Here is a 27,063-nt window from a genome sequence, read left to right on the forward strand (position 1 = left end):
CATACTACGACTACCTTCATTCTGAAAAACATTTCATTCATGAATCAAGTTATGAAAGAGAACAGACTCTAAGAGCAGATAAAAACACAAGCAGTGAACTCCAACACAATGTGTTGATAAGGCGCGTCATTAACTCGCACATATCAACCCCTTTAGTTTTCATTTACAGAGATTTCAAAAAAGGCAAGCAGCACAACAAGAGAATTCACGATCCAACACTGCAAGGTCAACGACGCACCTTCACGAGACCGTGTATTGTGAATCTAGAAAGCTATTCGAACAAATTTAAGTTTTTTGATCTGCCTCAAGCAAAATCTTATCAGATTCTTGAAGAAAAGTGCTACGGAAAAATTTAAGCGAAGAAAGGAAAAATTCTGTCGAACTCCTAGAAGATAAAGTCGATTTAAAGGTATTTTGGGGCTAAAATACCCAAATTACCGGTATTATAAATATACCGTTATATTATTGAAAAGAAATTGACTCGATATAAATGCAATTGTATTAAATATGTCTTGATTTTGTTATTTTAAACGTCTTTTCATGCAAAGAAGCTCAACCATGTCCATGCTTTATTCATTCATGAATTGAAAGTGAGCAATCCACATCCCGAAAATCTACCGATTTGCCGTAAAAAATCGCAGAAACTTGATATACCAGGTCGATGTACCCACTCTTTGAATTAACTTCACACAACAGTATGATTAGTTCTTTTCTAGATTTTGAGAAAAGAATCACGTCGGGGTCACCACTTTGTTGAGCTCAGAAAAAAGGTCAACAATATTAGGTATAGATAAATAAACACATTTTTATTAATAATACCTTTTTAAGGATAAATTATGACTGGAAGAATCATACAAGCAGGACTTCTTTTTTCATATATATTAGGTTAAGATGAAGAGAAAAAGTGGTCGCCACGGAGACCATTTAGCATAGCATATGCTTCAACAGGTACCAACTTTTGAAAAGTATAACCGAGGTTACAGATCTGTCAAAGCAACGTTTTGAACAAAACGAAGGAGTTAAATTCTCATTCCGAGAGTGCCGACCTGCTCAGCCATCCTCGAATCAGTTCGCTTGATTCTGCTTATATATGCATATTTTAAATCAGCGCGTCGCATTCTTACGCTTTTTTTAAAAAAACCAAGTAACGTAGACTCTTGGTATTCACTGCACATAAACTAGCGACCCCCAGAATGAGAAACAACTTTAAATCATAATTATTGTTGGATAAATAAACTTTTTACACGCTTTGGAAAATCTCAGAAGTTCGCGGTAGTCACTTTTCGGTAAGGAACTAAGGGACTCGGTTATTGTATCGAGCAGGGTTCGAAACGATCGCAAAGGCGGTATACTACGTATACGCGCCAATATGTTCATGTGTACACTGTGCGGATATGATAAGATGAAAACCGAAGCGGGAGCCTAGGAAACGCTCCAATGCCAAATTAAACATTTTTCAGTAACATATGCTGTCAAAATTGAAAGTCCTCTTCAACTAGTTATTTCGTGCGCCTTCAATCTAGTAGGAAACTGTGCAACGCCTCTGACGAGAAATAGTTGCTTAGAGCGTTGCGGCGCGGCAGGCAACCAGCGTGACACGCGCATAGGCGCCTACAAACCTAACGGGATACGTCACGCGTTGCGCAATGCGTGAAGTATCCCGTTGAGTTTGTAGGCGCCAGTGCGCATTCTGCGCTGCTAACGCGCCGCTCCGCTCTGTGTTAGGCTCTAATATTTAAACTCGCAGAGTCAGCGTTTTTCAACTCATGATTTTGAAATGAATGCACTCTCTGCATTGATTATTCCCTTTTAAACTGATGAAAAAGAAATATGTACTACTGGAAAGTATAATGTGTTTTTTGTATGCATTAGAGTAGTTCCGTGTCAAATTTAATGATTTCCAAAGCATTCAAATTTATTCTTTTATGTTTTGGGCTTTCACTGCGCTGCATCGTGGTGTAAGCGCAACTAAACGCTCAAAATTGGACGTATTTGACTAAAGAAGGTCGATGTACAAATAAGTTAAAAACAAAAAATTGCGTGCTTCTTGGTTTTTTTCCTCTTTTATTAATTTTTGTATAGTTTCTTTCATCACAACTACGGCTCATTGAGATTCATATCGATGCCATTGCTTGGAAAAGATTTTATAAATATTTACCAAGTATTAAAAATGTAAGTGTTTTTAAAATGAAGCAATCAATTTTATTAAAAAAAAAAAAAAAAAAAAAAAAAAAAAAAAAAAAAATGCCCATTTGAGGCATATTTTAAATCGGAAATTTCAATGATAAAAATGAAACCAAGAATTTACCACAGACAATTTGAAAAGATTAATCAAAAGAAGAAATTAACATTTCAATTAAAATATGAGTTACGATAACAACACCTTATTCTCTCTTAATTTTCTCATTTCGAGATTGTCAATATAATTTTACACACGGACTAAAATATAACGCTTGAATTTGATTTTAGTGGACTTTACATTTGTGGACTTAACTTAGTTTACGTTTAAGTAATGGACTTAACAATAGTGTGGGCTTCAGAACTGTGGACGTAAAAATTGTGGACGAAAAGTGTGGACGTAAAAAAAAGTGGACATGAAGTCCGTGTACCAAATGTGCGCATCGTGTTCTACGCGTCATCTACCGTTTCAGTCAAAATACGTTCATGGTTTAGTGACACATTATAACGCACCTGTAACACGGGCTCAAACGCACCCCCTACCCGCTCAGAGGCGGATCCAGCAAGTTGGCAACACTGGATTTCCTCCATTTAAACCTGTGTTGAATAATCGATTCTTATCCGAGCACATAGCCCCTTGAAGAATCGATAAATTTCCGTAGATTTAAATGGAGAACAAAAAAATGTTTCCGACTTCCTGGATCGCGCACCTCCAGAGCGGTATGTATTTTATAATAAATGACCCCTAGATATTACAAAAATGCGGACTTTGACAGATAGCGAATATATAGTATGTTTTCTTGTCGACGTCAACTGCGAGCTACGTGCATTTTTCCATCGCATTGAAACAGACATCAGTGACGCCACAAGCAACGAAAATATTTTCCAGTCCCCATCGAAACATATCCTTCGAACGATTATTTGTCGCCTCAGGCTACCACATCCTACCGAGCCGATTGCTGAATCGTTATATCGAATCGCCAAAGTCGATAAATTAGCATTGTTGTGATAGGGTATATCGATGAAGAGCATTCGATAATCGACCCGCTGACTCCGTCACTAAAATAGAAAAACGCATCACTCAAGTATCAACTCCAATCAGATACGGGCTGCACCTCCACTGAGTCGAGGACTCGAGGGTCCTAATAACCGGTCGTATAGCTGCGGGCGTAAATTGTTGAATTAAATTGGCAGAACTTCAAGGGATGGGAAAACAGGGGAAATGAGAAAACTGCAAGCTCTGGCCATTTTTGCGCTGCTAACAGCTCCAAAGAATTCGGAGTGGGAAAATAGAGTCAAGAAAATAATAGGAGCACCAAGACAAACATCATTACTATCTGCGTTTAACAAGCGTCTATGGTCGCACGCCTCTCCATTGTTGCCAGCTCGATAATTTGGTAAAATTGTAATGTTAATCATCGAAAGTAATAACATAATTATCTGGTAAATGACCATGACCACTAAAGAGCTGTAAAAATAAACACTACAGTGTTGCGTAGTGGTTTAAACGATCTTATTGTGTTATCCGTAATCGTTTTGTAGTATCGGAAAGGCGGGAAAGGGGTACCTAAATGAAATTTAAAATTTGAGGAAACCGCCTAAATTGAAAAATTGGACATCTTGGTCGGAAAACTTTCCACATCGGAAAAAAAGGAAACTCCGTTTCACTGCGAACAATTATTTTAAGGTCGAGCACATATTTTATTCATTTTTCCTTTGCTTTTATCCCCATTTTGAATCGAAAAATATGCACAAATTCGTGTTTTTTTTTAAAAAAAAAAAAAAAAGGTCCAAGGGTTTAAAACGCACATATGCAAGAATCAGGAGATGTCATGTTTTTTACTACAAGGCTATTACTAAGAACTGAATGACAGGCGCAAAAAAAAAAAAAAAATCTATTTATCGAAGTTTTTCAGGCAATTGTGAGATCATTTTTCCATTTTTTCTATTTATTTATTTATCTACTTATTTATCTATCTATTTATTTATTTTTGAGCCAGGCACTTTCCGAGATAAGAGAATCAATTTCCGCGGGTGGATTGGGTCAAGTATTTTGAATTAATTGGCACGGTTGCAGGCCGACGGAGAAAAGCGCTCTGCTGAAGTCAATATTGAACTCAGTTGTTTGATGAATTTTGACCAACGTTGTTTTTCATCCATTCCTCTATCCACCTCAGAAAACGGGTCAAGAATTTTGGATGTGATCGTCACTGCTGAACACACGAAGACCAAATGGACGTATTTCTACCAAACAGACCTATGTGGAGGTGAGGAATATGGGGTGTGCTCGTCGAAGCTACATAAGAAGCAATGTAAAAGTGGGCGTGATTCCTTTTGAAGGATTGGAAAAGCGGGATTTTACATTCTATCAAACAGACCTATGTGCCAACTGAATGCGAAACTCATGAGCCGCGGGCATGGCAAGAGAGCGTTGTAGACAGGGCTCATGAGTTAAAGTGCTCCGACGATGATGTCCCTGCTGCCGCGCCCTCGAGCTTACCCTCGTTCGTTTCGACTGACGTCACTGGCGCTTTATTATTCTCATTCACTCCTACGGCCAGAGAACTAACGAGCACACCCCATATTTCTCACCTTCACATAGGTCTGTTTGGTAGAAATACGTCCAAATGTTGTAAGCGCATCGTCACCGGAGGGAATTCCATTTTATCGTAACGGAGGTTGGCAACAAGTCAAAAAACCTAACCAAATCCACTCGTGAAAATTCGCTTAATCCATTCGATTTCCCAGAGGCCTGTCAACGGAGCACGAGCCTATGCAAGTGGAGTCTGAAACTGCAAATTAGGATGATCTCAAGAGGAGAAGCTCGGAGGGGGTGGGGCGTATAAAAAAAAAAAAAATAGTTTAAAAGGAGACGGATAAAATAAAGAGAAGATTGCTGGACGGCAGGTGCAAGTGAAAACGGCTCGAAGGAGCTGCAAGGTCATCCTCATCGGTTGCATTGGGCTCGATGAAGGGAACCCGTCCTCTTGACTCAACGAGGCTGCTCCCAGCTCCCAGTCGGAATTAATTAGTCTCCGGCTGACAAAACGGCATAAATACATTCCGAGATGAGCCAGGGAAAGCATTGAATTATACGAGAGACAGGGTTCATCGCGAAATGTTGTTACGTGATTATGTTAGGAGGGCGACGAATTCTGGCTCCTTTCCCGGTCATCCGCGCCGATTCGAAGGAAATCCGAGGAATGAGGCGAAATCTGACGCAAGGGCGTATCGCAATTTGCATGTGAACCCTGTTTTCCGTATGACTCCACGCTTTATGGGGTTCACGTGGATATTGAGATACGTTTTTCTGTAAGAAGAGAGACGTGGCGGTGGCGGGATGATTATGGCTTGATTTAGTTGCTCCGGAATCGGGCGACATGTCTCATTCAAGCTGCCCGGAATTAAGGTCCTTTCGCCGCCACTCCGAGATGCCCATCAGTATCGGATCGCGATGGACGGATCGGGTCGAGTGTTTGCGTCCCGATTCAAACGCACCTCACTGCATTCCGTCAGAATCCCTGGTGCCGTTTTGCGAGGCATCTTCCGATTATGGACAATACACAGGGTGTCCTTGAGTTAAACGGCCAGACTGTGGTGGCATGTTCTGTAAGTCAAAAGAATACTTTCACGGAAAAAAAAAAGAATTGCTGATTCAGCAATTCAATTGCTAAAAACATTGAGTGCAATGTTTCAACGCAGATTTTACGACAAAAAAATGCTACTTTAACCACATTGTAAACTAATTTAACCACGAGCGTGGTTAAAGTAGCATTTTTAATGCTACTTTAACCCTAGTCTGCCTGAGTGGGGTCAGATTGACCCCACGGGGGTTTCAACTCTTTGCCATTTCTCGTGGTATGCACGAAATTTTTTGTCCTTCACAGATAGGTCTACAAAAACATCTAGGAACACGATTTTGAAGGGGAAAAAAAAAAAAAAAAAATTGTGCATGAGAGATCAAAAAATTCACGAGTACCCCTAGAAAGCCTGAGCGGGGTCAGATTGACCCCGACGTGTTTTCCCTAGTGTATTTCACGTTTCATTCACAAAGACAGTTGGTAACCCTGTTTGTTTTGGTTTTGAGGTTTTGTTCATGTTTTGAAAGGTTGATGTTTTGTGATAACAATATCTAGCATGTTCCATAAGCTTATTTTTACAAGAAATAAGTAGTATTATTACTTTTATTTCGTGAAAAACAGAGAAAGTGTCAATCTGTGATTAGATGAACGTGTTCTTCAATCTAGTTGAGTTTTTTTTTGAAGATTTCTCCATTTTTCTGGTTTGTATAACTCTGGCGCAAACAATTAACACACATAAGGTAAGCTTCAAAGTTTATTTCTTATTTTTAAAGTTTTCTTTATCGGCTTCCGAAGACCTATCTGTTTCTCCATCAATTTACCAAGAATGGCATGCGGTATGAAATTATTATGTCAGTGATTCAGTGATAGTATTCAGTGATGTGCTTCATTTTATTTCCAAATGTCGTTTGCATGTTTGTCCAACACACAGTGTTGTTCTTTGCCAAAGCTGCGAATAAGCTGAATACTAATTTTTCCTTATATTTTTACCAATGTATTTTTTTTAGGATAGCGACTCTTTTCAACTGTGGGCCATAAAAGGGACTTTTTCTATTTTATTTTTAATTTTAGTTCCAAGACTTTTAGCTTTTTGTGGTATTATAAAATGTTTACCAAAACTTATTTCAACAATAAGTGCTCGATACCACTAAGGACTGAGCCAAAGTGTTTTTAGAGTAATATTATTTGGTGCCTTCAGTGTGCTTATTTTTGTATATTTTTCAATTTTTAACTTACCCACCGTAGTTATGTTACCTAATTTCTAGTTATTCATAAGCTGAGCCCTCCATACTTATGTTACCTTCTACGTTTTATTTTTCATTCCTCACCGTACCTAGAATGTAGGTTCTCATAAATATGGTGCTAAGCTTATAACTACGTTTTAGTTTTTAGAGGTTCATTTCTTTTCTCTTATTCCTTATAACATATATTTTACCATTTAGCATCAAAAAAGCTTAGTTTGAAGGTGTATTCATTTTTCTCTTTTTAATTTTTTTCAGAAACTTGTAAAACAAGCAAAATTTTTCAGATTTTTCTCGTTTTCATTATTTAGTAGCCCTATGCTTATTTTTTTCTCACGCTGAGAAAAAATTTACCAAACTAGTAGTTGTCAAACTTAATTTAATTTTCAATTATATATTCAGTTTTTTGTTCAAAATTTACTTCTTTCTTTTTTTCTCTAATTTTAGAAAGAGAATATACGCCTATTTCTTGAAACAGAGTACCGAGAAAGAAACAGAATGCATGTTTATTATGAGTCGGGTATGCAATTTGGCAACGTGTGTAATGAAGTAGTTGTTGCATACCCTTCAAGGCATCTTGTAGTCTTAGGCACTCCTATTTTCAGGCACCTAAGCTTACTATGCACTGATATTATCTGAAAACATAAATAAAAAGAGCAAAAAACAAAAATATCAATATTATGCAACATGGCAACATATGTATGATAAAATGGTTGCATACCCTGCGCCGTGTTTTTTAAAACTTAGATATGCTTTATGGTTAAGACCTGTGAGGTTAGTGCACTGATATTAACTAAAAACAAGAAAAAAACATAGCTAACTAATTGATTTTCAGCTGGGGTCCAATTGACCCCGCTCAGGCTTTCTCGTTGGTTCAGAGGCTCAGGCAGACTAGGGTTAACCACATTGTAAACTAATTTAACCACGGAGGTGGTTAAAGTAGCATTTTTTTGTTGTAAAATCTGCGTTGAAACATTGCACTCACTGTTTTTAGCAATTGAATTGCTGAATCAGCAATTCTTTTTTTTTCCGTGTTGTTTTCCCTATCAAATTTTTTCCCGACGGTGTCTCCGGTGTCCGGTCGGAGCTACGGCTACACAAGGTTTGGATAAAATTAGAATTGTTACTTAAATTTGACGACGGTTTTGGACTGAAGCTCATGAAAAATGGCTAGTAGTTATAGTTTTTACCAGTAAATTCACACATGGCCTCAAAAGTATCGGAATTTCAAGTTAAAGGGGATTCCAAGGGAACTCGAATCTTGTAGGGTAAAAACAAGATTTTTCCGATTTTAACTCCCTAAAATCGTCCATTCGCATTAGTGTTTGATATTTTTGAGGCAAAGAATAAGTTAGGCGCTAAAAATTATGGAGAAAAGCTATTATTCGTGAGTTTTGGTCTAAAATCGTCGTTAAATTTAGGAAAAAAATATGGTTTTCCCAAAGTTATGGAACGTTGTAGCCCCAAACCAGGAGATTTTTTGGAAAAACTTTAGAGAGGGAGAAAATCGTTATCTGACTCAAAGACGCGCTCTGAAGTGTGGTTATATAATCCTCGGACACCCTATGTATTTTGGAGACCCCGCACAAACTATCTAGGCAGTGCAATTATTCAGTGAGGCGATAATTGAGTACGGAAGTAAACTCGATTTTCCTTCCAATGATGGTTGATGAGTAGCTTGTTGAACAAACAATCAAATACAATTCGTTTGATGATGATTGATAAAAATCAGGGTAAGAACTTCCATGGGCGAGTTTTCGTAAATTAGGTAAGAATTGCTAAACCAATTTTTCGATTCTTTTGTCGTCAGTCATCATTTGGCAAATATGAGCGTTGACTTCTAAAAGTAAAGGCGCGGTCAGAAAAGCTCATTAAACCACTTGACGAGCTTCATGAGATCAGTGCAATCAGTGAAGATTTGAAAAAACGATGGAAAACGTTGGAATGAGACTGGTTGAGCGCTTTGTTCTACTTCCCATCCGTCCTAAAGTTTTGATTAATTTTTATTACCGTAGTGCATATCAACATCCACAATCATTCTTATGCTACCTGGACACTAGTTTCGCAAATTTATCACTTGCCCATATCAGCTCAAAAAATTGAGTTTTCCGACTGAACAACGAGAGTAGCAAAAGTTAATGAGATGATTTTGGAGTGCTCGCATCCGATACTTTCCGATATAATATGTCCGGCGGATAAGTGGCAACAGATGTGAAACCTAAAAATTTTGTATATCGTCGAATTACAGCATAAAAATTGCTATTTAGAGATAAAATGCACTATACCTTCTCAGCGCACCTAGCTCTACACTGATTCTGATTGATACTAAGATCCGCTTTTCTAAGAAAGAGATTCTCTGGAATTTGTTTTACCTGAAACAGAGGTAAAAAAAACAAATGAATTAAAGGGTTTATAGTGCGAAGTAAAGAGGCCATTTTCCAGAATCAGCAATCAACGTTAAAAGGAAGTCCTATTTTATGCTCATAAACGGCAGTTTCTTTCGCGACACATGAATCATTCTCATGATGCTCGGAATGTTCTGCAGAGGTAGGTACATTTTCTCACCCCATAAAACAAGGATATACGAGTCCTTTGTTCTAAACGTTCTCGGTTGTTCTTGTGAGTAATAAGACAGTCGACTCGATCTTAAATCAAAATTATACGTAGCCACCATCATTGCGCCCCAGACGAACACCTCGGAGGCGTACAAATCTTGCTCGAAAATGACGAAATAAATCTGTTATTCATCGTCGAAATCATGGGCAAAACTAAGGGAACGCGGAGGGCTGCTTTCACTAGAATTTCACCTGGTCCTCATTCGAAAATTTAATATTGACGAATAACTTCGTAACGTTTCCGTCATCTTTGAAATATTCCTCTAATACATTTTTTGGCAGGAAAAACTTAAATTTTTTCCTGAGACGTCACAATTTTTCAGAAAAGCCCACAGACCTTCCTAGGCTAGGTGCCTCATAGAAAATACGAGGTATGGGTTGTTGGATGATATGGGCATTTCCAATTAATTGTGGTAGTACCCCAATAAATTAGGTTACTAATTCAAATGTTGCGGTAGTGCCCCATAACTTGAGTTGCAATATTACGGATTGAAATTGATCAGAAATACCAATATCATCCAACGAATTGGGGTACCATAATTTTAGGGGATACCCCCTGACACTTTTTTCCCCAGACCCCCTTTCATGAGGCCCTCTTATGAGCCCTCACAAAAAATTCCTGAGTGTGCCCATACCCGTGGTCAAGATACATCTTTGTATCATGAAACGTTTAGAATAATGCGAGGATATAGAAAAATTGGTCTTACAAACATGTGAACTAAAATAACGACGAGTTAAGCGAAAATATGTAAATAATTTCATGCATACATTCTTAAACCAACTTTCAAAGATATTTCATCAATGTCCACGCTTTAGCTACATTTGTGAGAAATATCTCAGCATAAAGTTTGAATTTGAACAATCAGTGCACAAAACAGGAGGGCAGTTGGCAGCCCTTGGTACATGCCGCACAACTTGATCAAGTCATTGAGAAGTGAAGAGCATCGCTGGATCAGGAATTTTGATTGAAAAAGGGCGTAACATATGGTTCGTTGCGTTTGACGAGCAGTAAATTAGGAGCGTGATGCAAGTGTTCGCAGCTACAAGTAACACAGACAGCAAAGCAGCTTCAATATTGAATCATTGTTCAATTTCGAGCACAGTTGTCAAATAAGGCAGTGAACGGCAGATGTTACCAATTTGAATGGCATTGAGCAAATACATGTATTTGTTGAGAATAAAATATGGAAAGCGTCGAGTCGCGTAGACAGTTCAGTTAAATTCAATAAAGTAATTGAACGATATTTCGCAATATAGAACAACTAGTTATGGCTCGCCAGTAAAATCACCTATCTGCACACGAGAAACTAATGGTACGTGTGCTATTTCTAAAACGGGACAGGGACAGTATTTGTATACAGCAAAATGTGTTCTAATTCATCATCATAATATTGTTGTGCTGCGAGTATTTTTTGGTTATCTTTGACCTGGAACCATGTCCGCCGGATGAAAAAGGCTGATGGTTTGTTTTACCTTGATTTGATAGCATATCGACAGGGCACTTTTATTTACTTCCTTCGGAATACGCATTTATGATGCTACGCTGCATATTTCAATGTTTGATTACATTCACGCATAGGTTAGGTTTTAGGTACAACTCAATAATTACTTTCTTGCGTAGACCCAGAAAAAAACGAATAGGTGCTTTAATTTCTAAAGGAGAAAATGATAGCGGGGAAGAAGACGATATATAATCGTAAACTTTTTGTAATTTAAACAAATTGTAATTTTGTGAACATGCAGTCGCAACTACCACGTTTTTGATAAATAGCAGTACTTTGATTTCACAAAGGTAATAATTTTATGTACCCACCGATGCTTGAAAAACAAAATCTAAACCAGTCTCTAGCTCTTATTTAACCGTGACAAAAATCGACGGACCTTCCTTCAGAACCAATGGTGGTATCCCGGACACTGCCGTAAAATAAATGAAAGAAAAAGTGAACAGTAGAAATCAAGCAACATTACTTAGTTCGGCATCACTGTTCGAAACACTGTGGCTCACCGTTGAAACACCAGCACTCGTAAACCTAATGTTGATTTAAGACGGCAAACCAATGAATTTATTTGAACGAATGGCACAAAGAGAAGTTTCTCAGCGTTTCAAATTCCTCAAGCTCTTTCCCTTCAAACCGTCGGCAAATTGAAATTTATTTCACTCATTTGTCTGAATCTGTCGAAAGGAAAGCGTTCGCTCCTCCAGAGACCGTGCGTATTTTACTTTTCACTAAACTTGTACGATCCACGGTGTGTGTGCGAAAAAGTAACTCTTCTTCAGAATAACATCGTGCCAAAAACAAATACGATGCTCTCGTTCCATCGGGACTAGATTCGCATCTTTGATCAACTAGCTGTAAAAAAATCTCTTCGAACCATATCTCCACGCACTGGCAATTTTTCCGTCTAACTGCTCGATTTTTGCGTCGGTACGACACGACTTTGCAATCGTTTGACGGAGCTTCAACCGATTAACCTGACAAATCGTATAGAAATATGTCTTTTTAAGGGTGGAAGAGAGAAGGTCAAAGGGGCACATCATCATGAGGGGGGGAGGGGAGGGGGGGGAGGCGGCATGAAGACGTACCCATATCAAAGGGGCCAAGATTTCAAGATTTCACTAGTTTCAAAATGAAGTTCGAGAAGCCTCCCTGGGAAAATTTTGAGAATCTGGGTCGTTCCGAAAGTACTTTAGAGTTATTCTCAAGGCCGTTCATAATATACGTAACGCTTCCGATTTTTGGAGCACCACCCCCTTCTGCTCCTCACACTTGTGACGTAGGCACCCATTCCTTAATAAGTAAAAACGTAAATAAGTAAATAACGCCTTGACTATTCGCGCTCCCTGGACATCCGTGTTGCATACTAAAAATTGAAGGCGCTCCGGTCACTCTAAACCAGGAGGAAGTGCTCGTAGCGACACGTTGCTGTTGCGACTCGGCGTGGAAGTGGGATATAATATCCTTTACATGTTAAAATGGTGCTAAGATAGCCTTTTCTGTCCTCTTGCCTTAGCTATTATCAGAGATTTTTATTTCGCCACACGTTGATAACGACGCGCCACACGCTACTCTAAATGCACTGCTTCATGGACTAGAGTTACCGGAGCGCCTTCTGTTTTTTCATATGCAACACGCGTATCCATAAAGTACGAATAGTTGTATCAAGGGGTTATTATCAACATAATTAAACGATTCTCTTTATGTCGAATAGGATATTTATATAACATGAGAGGTCCTCCCCCTCCCTCCCCTCGCCCCCTTGTCTTTTTCTACCTCAGTGTCGTTCAAAAAATTATATTGAAAAGTTGCTCATAATAGAAATGCTAATAAATTGAAATTCCTCGGTTAAAAACAAATGTAATCGCTATTTTGTTACATTAAGGGACACGATTTCATCAGTTAATGTTACTCGAGGATTAAAACAGTTGTCAACACAACGATCAAGCGATCGGTCGTGATACAGCGTTGTAAAAATTGTACGTATATTAAAAAACAGTGTTAATCTCCGAGTTAGTTTTAGTAGTTTAGTTTAGTTTTGCCGTGTTGTTAAGAAACATCTGTATATATTGTTTTGTTTTTTTTAGAGATACTTCAAAACATAGTTTAGGCGTCCATGTGCTGGTTTTGTTTATTCGCACGTTTTCTGGGGAAGCTAAAAGTGACGACAACTATGAGATGAAACGTTTGCGTCCAAATGGCAACTCTGGCGCAGCTCCCTTTATACGAGTCAAGTAAGTTTAATTACATCCCTCTTCGCAACTCCTTTCTCTTCCTCTCTTCCGTGTTATTTTTCGCGCGCTCTTCACTCGAGCCGGGAGATTTTTTTCAGAGGACACACGAGCGCTGATAAAAGCTCAAGTGATAAAAAAAAACCGGAGAAAAGTTTGCGCGAATTTCTTTACGGTAGAGTAAATGCTTGAGCGCTCCGAGACTTGAGGAGATTTGAAAGGTGGTATTCTAGAATCACTGGAAATTTGGCGAAGTATCAAAACCCTGGTGAGGCTATCATAGGAGCAATACAACAAAAAAATTACTATTGAAAAAACAAACTTCCGTCGGATATTTCCCGCGCGAAAGAATCCTAGTTTGTTGCAAAAATACTTTCAGCTGTTTTGAAAATATATTAAGCAGTGTGTAAATGTTCTAATAATGTTTCAGTGAGTCTGATTCAAATATTGTTGTTTCCTGGTCGAAGGAACATAACTCCATTCCAAGGTTGCAAAATTGACTAAAAAATTCAATTCTTGACGAGAATGCACTATAGTGGGATTTTCGTCCAAATGTCCTTAGTTTTTTTTAATAAATTCAAAAGAAAAATCAATGAAATTTTCAGTTTAAAATTCCGAAGATTCTCTTCAAAAAATTGAAAAATTCAACCTGGAGACATCAATTTGGGAGGGAAACTTTGGCAACGCTAACATGTAGTTACATTCTATCGTGAGGGAAACGACGATGTGAGATTCAGCTGAATGGTTAGCCTTTTAGAAGGTAAACATGTTTAAAGTCTCTTGGATCACGTCAAGAAAGTCACGATTTTGCGATTTTCCTTCCACGTATTTTCAAATTTTCACTATCTATGAGCACTTTCTTCTCAATCGTCGTTATGGTAGCCTGATTTGCCTGGGAGGATGTGTGAGAAAACTTAACCTAAAAATGCAAACAATCTTCACATGAAGCCCTGCCTGCTAAACTTTGACTTTTGAGGTTTTGAAAATTATTTTTCATTTGTGAAGAGATAAGAACTACTCGTTTGTTTATAAATACTCCTTATTTTAACTTTTATGCACAATGTATATATTTATTATGTTGAAGAAGCTCACAATACACAAACTGATTGCGGTGGACGCACGGGTCGTCAGTATGTTGGAATTTTTTCCGCTAACGTGCGTTAAAAACTCAGCATTAAGCTGAAAATTCTCACTACAGCTCACAATAAATCAATAGAAAAAAAATGATTGAAGAATGACTTAAAACATTGTAGGAACTAATTGGATCATCACTTCTCTCCATAAACGTCATTTTTAAGATAAATCAGTTGGATTGTGCTTTAGAAAAAGGAACTAAGAGCATTCCAATGTTGCTAGGTTTACTCAACTCACATCCTTCGCAATAAAATCACTGAAATCGTGCAAAATATTAAATACACAAAGGTAATTTTCGCCTTGAATTTTTACTTTAATGGGTGTAAAGATAAAACTTTAGATGATCAATTTATAATGGGCCTGTTGCAAACTTTTGCTAGAGCAAAACTAAGAGTTGTTTCCTACAGATAATGCCTCAAAAATCACGATGAGCGCATCGGCAAACTCTGAAATGCACTCATAACTTCACAGTCTGCGTAAGAAATTTGCGGTTTTTTGAGCTTCCCGCTTCAAAAACGATACTACGGCATAGGTGAACATTTTGTAAGAGGAGTCGTTCCATTGTCGGCAATAATCATCATAGCCGACGCCAATCCGCCAAAACACGTTTGATGGGACGAGATAACACCTGAACTGGATCAGACCAGATAACAATCGGTGTGTTAACGTTCATATTTTCCACGCCCGAATTGATTGACCTTGAACTCTCCTTGAATTACGCGCGGAACTGCGTGCAAGCGTCGGCCATGATGAATATCGCCGACGATGGAGCGACTCCTCTAACAAAATGTTCACCTATGCCGTAGTATCGTTTTTGAAGCGGGAAGCTTAAAAAAACGCAAATTTCTTACGCAGATTGTGAAGTTATGAGTGCATTTCAGACTTTGCCGATGCGCTCATCGTGATTTTTGAGGCATTATCTATAAGAAACAACTCTTATTTTTGCTCTAGCAAAAGTTTGCAACAGGCCCATTGCGAGGTAAAATAAGATGCACAATTTTAGTGACATTGGAATGCTCTTGGTTACTTTTTGCAAAATGCAATCCAGTTGCTCCTCGATTTAAAGAAACGTCTGTCAAAATTGTATTACTTTCAGTCATTAAAAACACCTTATCTTGTAAGTGTCATTGTGCTATTAAGGTGACTGCATTTATTAAACTTTCTTTGTTTGAAAATTGCAATGCACGACGAAGCGTCCTCCTTTTTCTCTCTTCCTCATACACGACTCTCGCTCAATAAATCCGGTATTTTGGCCAATGTGCGCCGCGCCGCGACGCGCCGGGCCGGGCCGGTCGGGGCGGAACAGAACGAGCGAAAATATGCTCGCGATGAAAATGGGACCCGAACCCCGAATCCGGCGCTGTAAATATAATAAGCAATTTTTTACCTTCGCGAATACCGAATACGCGCCCCCGTTCGAGGGGAGATCGGATGAAGCGGTGTCATAAAAATGTCGTACCCTTATCATATTTTAAAACTCAACTTATTTACGACTCCCTCAATAGTGTATGGGGCCCCGGAATTGTCCGCGAGTGAGGATTTCCTCGGCATTGCATTATTGGCGCTCTACAATGGTCGCCCAGATACCGGCGTTATTTCACCACCTCCCGGCTCGGCTCCAATGTCCTGCTACACGAGAGGAGAACTCCACAGTTGCAGGACAAATTCTATTAGAAAAAACTACACTGGAGAAAAACACATTGGATCTAGATTCCAGACTCTTGAAAACATTGACAAGAAAAACTACTCTTGATTCAATCAGATTTAAGTCTAAATCAAGAACTCAGCCTCTTAATTTGAGCGGATTTCCTTTTAATTTAAGCTTAAATCTGATTGAATCAAGAGTATTTTTTCTTGTCAATGTTTTCAAGAGTCTGGACTCTTGAAAAAAGTTTTTGTTCCCAGTGCGGAATTTTGTTGTGGTGATTCGTCCCCGGTTCTTGACGTGGTTGAATTGGTGTGGAAAATCAACCCACACCAGGGTCGCTACAGAATTTAGAAAATGAAATTCCCTGACATTTCCCTGATTCCTCTGTCACATTTTGGTGCATTTCCCTGACAATGGAGGTTATGCCAGATGCTTAGAAATACATGATTTGAAATGGATTTCGGGCATTATTTGTTGTTCGAGGCGTCAAACCCATTCAAGAAAGAATGTAAAGGTGACTCAACAATTTTTCCCGTACCTATGCATTTTCGTCATTTTCCCTGACTTTTCCAGGTAACATGTGGTGTGGTTTTTCATTTTGTCCCCTGTCTAGTGATCCATTGAAACGTGACACGGAAATCTGCGGGCTGATTATTGGCGTTTATAGACATAGGAAAAATGGAGCTACCCTATCATGAGGAAAAAAGTGTTGAGGGTTATCCCCTAAAATTGTGGCACTGCCCCACTTTGTTCGATGATACGGACATCCTCAATTAATAATTGTGGTCGTCCCGCAAATCAAGTTGGGGTAGTATCACAACATTTGGGTTAGTAACCTAATTCATTGGGGTACTGCCACATTAAATCGGGGTACTACCACATTTAATTGGAAATTTCCATATCATCCAACAACCACGCGTCCCTTTCTTTCTTATAAAGGCCGTCCCTAAATTACGTAACGCTCTGGGGAAGAGGTCTAGGAGAGCGTTACGGTGCGTGTTAAACACTGGGGAAAAAACACATTGGATCTAGAGTACAGACTCTTAAAAACATCGACAAGAAAAAATACTCTTGATTCAATCAGATTTAAGCTTAAATTAAGAACCAAGTCTCTTAATTTGAGCTGCTTTCCTTTTGATTTAAGCTTGAATCTTCTTGAATCAAGGGTATTTTTTCTTGTCAATGTTTACAAGAGTCTGGACTCTAGATCCAATGTGGTTTTTTTCCCCAGTGAAGGGTAGGGACGTTACGAGGGGAGGAGGGGTCAAAGGAGACTCACAATATCGCGCAATCGGAGACAGGCATTTTTCGACTTGAACCATCGATGCATCACGAGCAATTCCGAGGAAAGTAGGAGATATGAAAAGGGATCGAGGTGAAAAGTTGGTGGAATCGATCAGTTTGATGACTCGGATAAAATCGGTCATCCGCAGATTCGTTTTTATCGCGGCGGAGGGAGGAAAAATTGCGGCTTCAAATCCGAAATTGGTGCATAGATCAATAAGAGGGGTTTTTAATGAAGCAGAGGATGAGGAATAAGTCTGGCTTAATCCCGAATTGCGCTGGGCCCGCGGTGGCGGTGGGGGCGCCGGGTTGTGGATGACGGTAGAAATGATAATTGGCATTTATCCTCCGCGCTCGCCGCGATAAATCTCGCCGCTCTCGAATCGCCGCGATTAATCTCCATTGACAACTCGGCCATCCTCGACTTAATTGCATCATTTGACATCGCTGCAGCGTCATGAGCGTTTTCCGATTCATTTTTCGCTGAGTCCTCGCGTCTTTAACGATGGGCAGCGGGCTGATTATTGGCGTTCATCGACGAGGGAAAAATGGAGCGATCCTCTTCAGGGTGTCTAGTATTTTTAATTTTGAAAAATCCTGATATTTTCCTGATTTTTCCTGATGTTTTATAAAAAATCCCTGATTTTTGCACTTTGAAAATACCTGATATTTTCCTGATTTTTCTCGACTCCTGGCGCGGTAGGCAAACAGCAGTAAGACTTTCTTCGCTGAGGAGATTCGCGTAAGAAAAATTCCTGATAAAACATCCGATTCTTCGATTTTCCTGATATTTTCCTGATCGGCTAAAGTTCCTGATATTTTCCGGTTTTTCCTGATGCTAGACGCCCTGCTCTTGGTTGAAACGGATGGTTGTTAGGAACCAAGAAGAAAATTGATGATCTAATAACTACAGGGTCTCATGAGTTACCGTTAATTAGACCACATTTTGCAATAAGAAACCACTATCTGGCTCATTTTAGAAACGACATATAAGGCATTGGTGTCCCTATGCAGGAACGTGCTTTTATAGAAGAGCCAGAGATAGTGGTTCCTCATTGCAAAATGTAGTCCAATTCGTCGATTGTATTTACCTCATTCGTCCATTGCAAACAACCAATGCAGCCCATAGAGGCAATCCATAAATTATGTAACGCACTTTTTCAGCATTATAGCACAGCTATAAAACTGATTTTGAGGGGAAAATACTATTTTCTGTACCCAGCTTATAAGTGCTCAATAATTTATAGCTTCAGCTAAAACGAATTCCTCTAGTCTGAAAGTCAGACGATATTCAGTGCCAAACTCGAGACGCAAGTTTTGACCATTTAAATCAGCACGGACACAGAAAAAGGATGTCTGCAACGTGGCAGACAACACTGGAAAAAAAACAAAAAACAAATTGTATCTAGAGTCTAGACTCTTGAAAACATTGACAAGAAAAAATATTCTCGATTCGATCAGATTTTTGCTGAAATCAAAGGAAATCTACTCAAATTAAGAGGCATGGTTCTTGATTTAAGCAAAAATCCGATTGAATCAAGAGTATTTTTTCTTGTCGATGTTTTTAAGAGTCTGGACTCCAGATCCAATGTGTTTTTTTCCAGTGAGACAACCGTTTTTTTGTGTCAGCGCATGTCGGTCTATAGATTTAAAAGGTCAAAACTTGAGTCACGAGTTTGTCACTAAATATCGTCTGTCTCTCGGACTAATCATTTTAAACCCGCACTGGGAAAAAAAGCACATTGGATCTGGAGTCCGGACTCTTAAAAACATTGACAAGAAAAAGTACTCTTGATTCAATCAGAATCTAGCTTAAATCAAGAACCAAGCCTCTTAATTTCAGCGGATTTCGTTTTGATTCAAGCAAAAATCCGATTGAATCAAGAGTATTTTTTCTTGTCAACGTTTTCAAGAGTCTGGACTCTAGATCCAATGTGTTTTTTTTTTCCAGAGCGAGAAAAATCTCATTTACCCAGCGACTGCGGTTAATGATTTGTCCAGCACCACGGATACCTATTCCTATTCGAGTTCATTTCAATATTGCACAAGAGAGAGTTAGAGAGAGAGGAGAGGAGAGGGGAGGGATGAAGCGAAAGAGGGGGGAGGAGGATCTCAAACTGGGCTAGCGAGACACACTATCCTTTGATGCGTGGAGGTCCGGGGCGGCGGCGTGGCGGTACCTTAATTTCCCCGGCAGAGGTGGAATTTCGCGACCGGAGTGCAGCGGACATGTGGGGAGGAGTAAATTAAAGCGATAGGTGGAGTACTACAACAAAGTGGAGCATTTTCCGGGAGAGGTCACTCGCGGCGCCACCGCTGCCTCGTCCCCCACCAATCCCGCGGGAAAACCGGGAAACCCCCCGCTTTCCCGACCGAGCCGGCAACCGGGTTCGAGTCCTGCAAATATGCGCCACTCATTTGTCATGTAAATGACCGGCGACTTGGAAATACGTGAACTTGACTCGTAAACGACTGATGCTGCTTTTAATACCGTCGCCTTGGGCCGCGCGCGGGCGGGGGGGGGGAGGCTGCGAGGGGGGTTAATTGCGTAACAGCCGCGTTCGCAACCGCTTTTCGTTTTAGGGCTTAATCCTTTGAGGGGGCTCCGGACCTGGCGCATTGCCGTATTCCGGGCCCGTGCATACCTGTACGCCCCGGCTGGCTTCGGCGGTGGCTCGAGTGACGGCCGCCGACTCCGTAAGATAAACGGCGAAAAACGGGGCGCAACTCGCCCTCCGCTCCGACCGCATTTTTTCGCCATTCGTTCCGCGAATGCGGGAGCTGAGAGCTACACTCTCGCGACCGCGCCTAGGAGGATGAGAGTGAAAAGTCACCGCCCTAATGCGGCCGCGTTGAGGGAAAACGTCGTATGAGCACTAGGATGATGCCAAATAGACCGCGTTCAGCAGAAAGGAACCAGGCCACATCAGCTATTGTCAAATTTAACTGGGTAATTTGATTTTTTACACAAAAACGTTTCAGTGAATTCCTTTGAAAATTTTAAGGAATTTGCTTCGTACTGTGCAGAAAATGCACTGAAATTTACACAAAAATCCGCACAAACCGTTTTCATGTAAAATATTAAATTGCCCAATTTTTGGTAATAGCTGATGTGGCTCGGTTCCTTTCTGCTCAACGTGTTCCAAATTTTCCCACATGGAAAAGCAATTTATATGTGATCAGTGAACACCGATCGTATTATCTGAAGATTCAAAGAGCTATTGGTACCCCTGCAAAAAATTAGACTACCAAAAATGGTGACGCGCATTTGACCCCGAAAGCTCAAATATTGAGAGATGTATGACGGCCTTAAGTTCAAATAAGAAATTCTTATATTTCACCTAGGAAAAAGCAGGGCCGGATTTAGGGGGTGGCCACATGGGCCGCGGCCAATGGCGGCAAATTTAGGGGGCGGCAAATTTTGCACTTTTTTAAATGTAAGTATTAAAAAAAATTGGATTCAGAAAAAAAATTACAAGCAAGAAAAGGCGACAAAATCTCTCATTCCTAGAGAGTATAGAAAATTCTAATTTTGTCGTCTTCTCAACTTTCGGTGATACAAGAGACAGAACCTTTGATTATAGTCGAGTCTGGAACGACGCGGCGCAGAGAGCAATGATGACGAGGACTTGAGATGAAAAGGAGAAGCCCTCGGCACAGAGGTCGGCATTTAACACACATCAGCGCCTACAAAACTGCATGAATACTTTACGCATTGCGTCAAACACAATGCGGTGAGCAGCAGTCGACGTGAAATGCATAGCGCCTACAAGACTGCATGAATACTTCACGCATTGCATCAAACACAGCGCGGTCAACAGCGGTCGACGTGAAACGCATAGCGCCTACAAGATTGCATGAACACTTCTCGCATTGCGTCAAACACAGTGCAGTCAGCGCGGCGCAGCTGCGGAAGTTAAAATTATTAAACCACATTTATGTTTGTTCTTTCATAATTTTTTTGTTCATTTCTTATAAATGGAAGGCCTTGTCCACACAGAGATAGGTTCACGGAACTTAACTTTCGCGCAAAGTTCCGTGAAATTTTGCTAGAAGTGTCGACAGGGCTTTCGCAAAAAAAATGTTTCCAACGCGAGTAAACGCGTCTTGTGCACCCCTCCCCCTCCGGCATTTCACTTGATAGTTTTTATTGATGTTTCAAAACGAATGAGAAAGGGGCGGCAAGTAGATACATCCGCATCCGGCCCTGGGAAAAAGCGTTAATGATTATCCCCTAAAATTTGTGGTGCTACCCTAATTCGTTGGATGATATAAACATTTTCAATTAATTGTGGTGGTACCGCAACTCAAACTGAGGTGGTATCGCAGCATTCGTGTGTCTAAGCAATTAAAAGAATAGTATAAAGTACTTATAAGAAAAGATGTGAATCTTTTACCTTTTGTATCAAGGGTGGTTGAAAGTAATTAGTTGGCAGTTGAATATAAAAATTACAGGACACTTTGTGAAAAAAATTAAATTTTGAAAAAATTGAGAAATTTTAAACTCGTAATTTAAAGTTTCAAATGTTCTTTCACGTATTTAGTAAGCTGCACTAATAATGAGCAACCACTCAAACTGGAATTTTTCAAAGATACATGAGAGCCACTTTCACATAGCGTACTCTGGTGCTGTGAAATACGTGTAGCCGCCGAACTCCGCTATCCTCCCAAAAAACCAAGAAGGAGGGAATTTTTCATTATGAATATTATCTGAAAAGGTGTATTCAAACCAGACGCACTGGGACTTCTGATTTATTCGGTCCGTTTAAAGTGCTTCATACTTACAGTACATATCTCACGGATAGAATGGACTCACTAGGACTGGCTCGGTATGAATGTCGAGTCCGCGGAATAACAGCTTTATAATGTTTGTTTTCAGGGGGATAAAATGTAATCCCAACGCTTTTACGGCAAGTAATTATCAACCATGATCTGAAAACTTTCGGGATCAGAAAACTTCAAGCCGCAAAATGAGCTCTCTTGAAGTTTGAACGAACTCTAAACTTCGAATCATATTTTCCGCTTTTTAGCACCTGAGCCTTGACGCAACCGTACCACGCCGATGGTGTTGAAGCTTCGCAACTTTCTCCGACCCATGTCAAATCAGACATACTCCCCCCTCCCTGAAAAAGCCCCCTCTTCAGAGGTATATTGTAGCTTTTTCGGACGTACTTGAGGCTGTCCCCATAAATTATGTAACCTCTGGAGCTGAGGGGGACGTCTTGTCCAGAATTACGCAATATTATAAAAGGGAGAGGGTGCGTCAAGATGCGCGTAGTAAAATGTGTTTCTTTTTTTGAGGTGCCTTTAATCTTATACCAAGAAAAAAAGTTCGGTCATATGAACCAAATGTACGCTGTTTCATACAGGCCGTGTTGTTCGGTTCATGCAACCGCTCTCTCGGTTCTGGGAATCGTATTCTCGGTTTACGCAACCGAGTTTTTTCGTTAGTTCTGTTCGATTTGAATGTTCCGTTGCATGAACTGAGGATGCGGTCGCATGATCGGGTTTTTTGGATATCCCATAGGATAATTGGACCTTATTTTGCAAAAATAAGCTACGATTTCGGGTTCATCTATAAAAGGACCTGACAACTGAAGCAAAATCAAAGTGTAAGTGGAGGAAAAACCAGAACGAGGAAAAAATCGAGGAAAATGTACAGGAAGAGGAACGAGAAGATAAATAAGCTAGGAAAAAGAGAAAGAAAAAACAGAAAAGTGGGGGAAAAAGAGGGAGAAAAATAAAAAAGGAGGAGGGGGAGGAAGACACACAAGGAGAAGAAAATGAAGGAAAAATTAAAGAAGGGGTTACATCCATCAAAGGTCGATTTATTTTCATGATTTCCTTTGAGAGCTACGAGCATGTTGCGGGAACCCTCACAAATTAAGACAATATTTTGAATTACCATCGGGGGGGGGGGGTAGGGGGTGATAAAAAGTTGATCAGAAGGGGCAAAATGCATGATATTCACGATTTCTGGAGTCATAGTGAGAAAACAACATCTTGGGGTCAAGAGGAACAAAAAAGGCAGGATACTTTTAGTGTGTTCCTTGCTAGACCGAGAAAAAGTGACAACGCGACTGCCTCAGCAACTAATCGTACTTTCAGGCCGCACAGATTGCCGTCATGCGTATTGAAGGCGAACTCGACATTATGATACTGATTCAGCATGATATCATTGTGATAAACTTTACCAAGGCGGAAAAACAATCGATAACAGAGCAGTCTACTTGTTCTGTGTGACATCATTGGATGTATTGGATATCGAATGACGTAGCCACTATATCAGTTTATCAGTGCATTTCCCTTAGAATAAACTCGTTAATATAAAGCGATCAAAATTTCGGTGCCTCGAAGTCTCGGTAACAATCATAGAGGAGAGCATTACTAGATATCGGAGCACTGTTCCGCGTTTGATACTCGTGGGCAAAAGGACATCGGTTAATCGCACTGCTGTCCGACCATTTCAACGCAGGCAACATGTGCCCACTTCCATCTCAGGATCGGAAGCTCGTACCCACCAATCCAAAACAGAGTTGCCGCGCCAACTCTCATCTTCCTCCCCTATCATTGATTACCGGAAACTTTTAGATGCTGTTCGATACAGAGAAACACCATTGGCTGCCCAACCAATAATAACCATGGTATAATGAGTGTCACGTTTTTTTAGCCTATTTTGGTTGATTGTAAATAGGGTCCTTGTTGGAATCCTTATCATTTCTATAACGGCTTTCATTTTTTTGAAAACTAGTTCTTTTTCTGTTGTTTTTATGATTGCAATCATGTGGTTTCTGTAGTGCCAATCTTATTAACAATTTTTTAGGAATGAGGGATTTGGACCTTTTGAGTCGTGTAACTAACATTTTTACGACTTGTTGTTTTTATTTTATTTTAACTGGAAGTAGGTAGAATCAGTTTTATTGCTCCTAAATTACGAGGAAAGACACATAAAGTCCTCCCCCCTCTTCCCCTTAAAATCTGGCGCATCCTGGGAGGAGAGCAGACGTTACTTGGTAATCTAATTAAAAGCATTTAGGTGAGTAAAATGTACTATCAAATTGAAAAATTATATATTCTAGTTCCCAGACAAGTAAATAGTCGCACCCCTTAATGAAAACTACGCATTTTTTGCGAGATTTTATTAAATATGTACAATGACCGAAATATTTCATAGAAAAACGAGGGTACAAATACACGGAGCCACGGGTGCGAGGGCCACGTAGCTGTGGCGAGACCTTCACTTCAACCTTTGGTGCCATAAAGACATTTGCAGATTAATCCGTTAACTCCGACTATTATCTACCCTAGCTTTAGTTTCTTTTTGAACTTATTCTCATTTCATCTGGTTGAGATAGGGGTAGTTACGACCCCGGAACATCCCGACTTCTTAAGTAAATGAAATTCTCGACCTTGGTTATCCATTTGTGCGTGTTTTTTTATCCTTGTCACACTACCAACTGATACGTTGTATACATTGTTCTAGGTCACTTCCCGAGCGTTTCGGGGGATCTGGCAAGGAAGAAAGAGGGGATGATCCCGTAGTGAAACCGGTGGCGCGGATTGAGGAAGGGACTGCTGACGTCATCGCGTTATCGAATGACATTATGCCGGTCAGCGCCGACCGCAAAATGGGAATTCAAACCAAGGAAAAGCTGACGCCACGGACATCGGACATGACTCGGAAATACTTTTGCCGAGTCTCCCTCAGCGCTCCTGGGATCCGTCACGGGGTCGGCGACGAAAATGAGAATTCTGGCAACGTTGGACGCAGGATGCGACGGACATCGATGCATAAGCTGATATGATTTCGAGGCAGATGAGCTGCTATTTGTCCGGACTCTACGGATCAGTTAACTGAAACTCTTCCTCCGGATGAAATTTTCTGAATTGTCCGTCACGAGATTTAATTTAATTTCGAATCTCAGAGAATTTATCCTCGGACGACGGTTTTTTAGATATTCTTTGCTTTTGAGTCATTTTATATCACTAATAGGTGAAACGGTTAAGTCCAATCATGGCAGTGACAATATATTTTCGAGACCGGGAACTAATCGAATTACATTTAAAGTTCCGGACCTTCTTGCAAAGTTCTGCCCGGTTCTGTCTCATCGATCATCAACACTAATAGACACCGTTGCCGACAGATTAGACCAATGGGACCCGTTGGTTTCCGATGGATCAAACCATTAAAAGACCAACTCATGAGTGGTTACCAAAATCACGTACCTACGTTGTGGTTCGTCAGTCGCGGAGTCAGAAATTCAGAATTCAAATAAAATGGCAGCTGCGAGGTTCGAGCACAAAATAGCAATAAAAACAAACAAAAAGGTGACCAAAAGGCCTAATTACACTGTTAACAATTTTGGAGTGAAATAGGTGCTATTAGGAGGAAGAAAATATTACATAAATTCAGCAGGACACTCTCTTCATGATCCCATGTCCTAGAGTAGTCTACGGTTTGGGTCGATTGAACACCAAATTGTGTTGAGCAATCAAATCCTATGGTTTGACTTGACACAAACAAAGTGACACAGAGTGACATCAAACACGGACATTTTTAACTGTGTAGATCTGTTTTACCAGTCCACTTTGATTTTGACTTTCCCAGCCTGATTTGATTTTAAAACTACTTCTTCGCGACGAAAAATTATGGCAATGCAAGTTGGATGTAGATGTAAATCATCGGTTGAGGAAACCCGGACGGTTGACCTATAGTGAACGCCCCGGGACTAGCGCAGGGAGAAGATGAATTCATGGCTGTGCTCTTGCTTGAAATTGCCGCACGTTTCGGATGCGCTTTGTCTACGGCATCGTGTTGGGTTCTGGAATGGTGGAAACGGTTTACTTTCCTAATTTATCTGTCACCGACTCCGGTAGGCCGGCGTCGCTTTCGCTTGCACCGGTGAGCCGTGAAAAATGGCGACGCGCTGCGGTAAGAGAAATGACGACCACGTTGCTGTGGTAATAAGCCGCCACCGCGCGCCGAAGTCACTGCGTCGGCTGGAGAGGTTAGGGGCTCGAGCCGCAACGTACCCCTTGAAATTACTAGTTTGTAAGTGTTGATCTGTTTCGAACGTGCCGCCTCTCTCTCCGGAGCGTGGAGGAGCCCTCGTCGACACCCTGTCGAGTCCCTGGAAAAACTTCACATAAAAAATGAGCTTTTTCCATGCCACGAGAATACTGTCAGGCCGTAAGGGGTCGTTCACAAGAAACGTAGCGCTAAGCAACGGATTTTTCCATCCCTTTATCGGACGCACTCGTTAGTCGTTATGCAGGACTATATACTCCCCTCACTGAAAAAAAAAAGACACATTGGATCTAGAGTCCAGACTCTTAAAAACATCGACAAGAAAAAATACTCTTGATTCAATCGGATTTTTGCTTAAATCAAGAACCAAGCCTCTTAATTTGAGCGGATTTCCTTTTGATTTAAGCAAAAATCTGATTGAATCAAGAGTATTTTTTCTTGTCAATGTTTTCAAGAGTCTGGACTCTAGATCCAATGTTTTTTTTTTCCAGTGCTGGAAAATACATAATATTCTCCTTCATCCTCCTCCTCTCCCAAAAAACAGTGTTGAACCTCAAATTTCCTCGTGTTTTCTTAATTTTAGAATGAAAAAATGGATTCAAAAATGATTGAAGAGATAATTAGAAC

At 40.2% G+C, this 27,063-nt stretch overlaps 2 protein-coding genes across 4 annotated transcripts in view; one reads left to right on the forward strand and one right to left on the reverse strand.

Moving 5' to 3' along the window:
* The window catches only part of LOC109029680 (nephrin), a 477,751-nt gene that overhangs the window by 228,375 nt on the left and 222,313 nt on the right, over positions 1-27,063 (reverse strand). The window lies entirely within an intron of this gene.
* On the forward strand, positions 13,213-26,901 carry LOC140223950 (uncharacterized). Its single transcript, XM_072296475.1, has 2 exons — positions 13,213-13,345; positions 24,892-26,901. The coding sequence occupies exons 1-2, from the start codon at positions 13,290-13,292 to the stop codon at positions 25,211-25,213; spliced, it is 378 nt and encodes a 125-aa protein (XP_072152576.1). The 5' UTR covers positions 13,213-13,289; the 3' UTR covers positions 25,214-26,901.

The sequence above is a fragment of the Bemisia tabaci genome, chromosome 2 (genome assembly GCF_918797505.1).
Source record: "Bemisia tabaci chromosome 2, PGI_BMITA_v3".
NCBI classification, from domain to species: Eukaryota; Metazoa; Arthropoda; class Insecta; order Hemiptera; family Aleyrodidae; genus Bemisia; species Bemisia tabaci.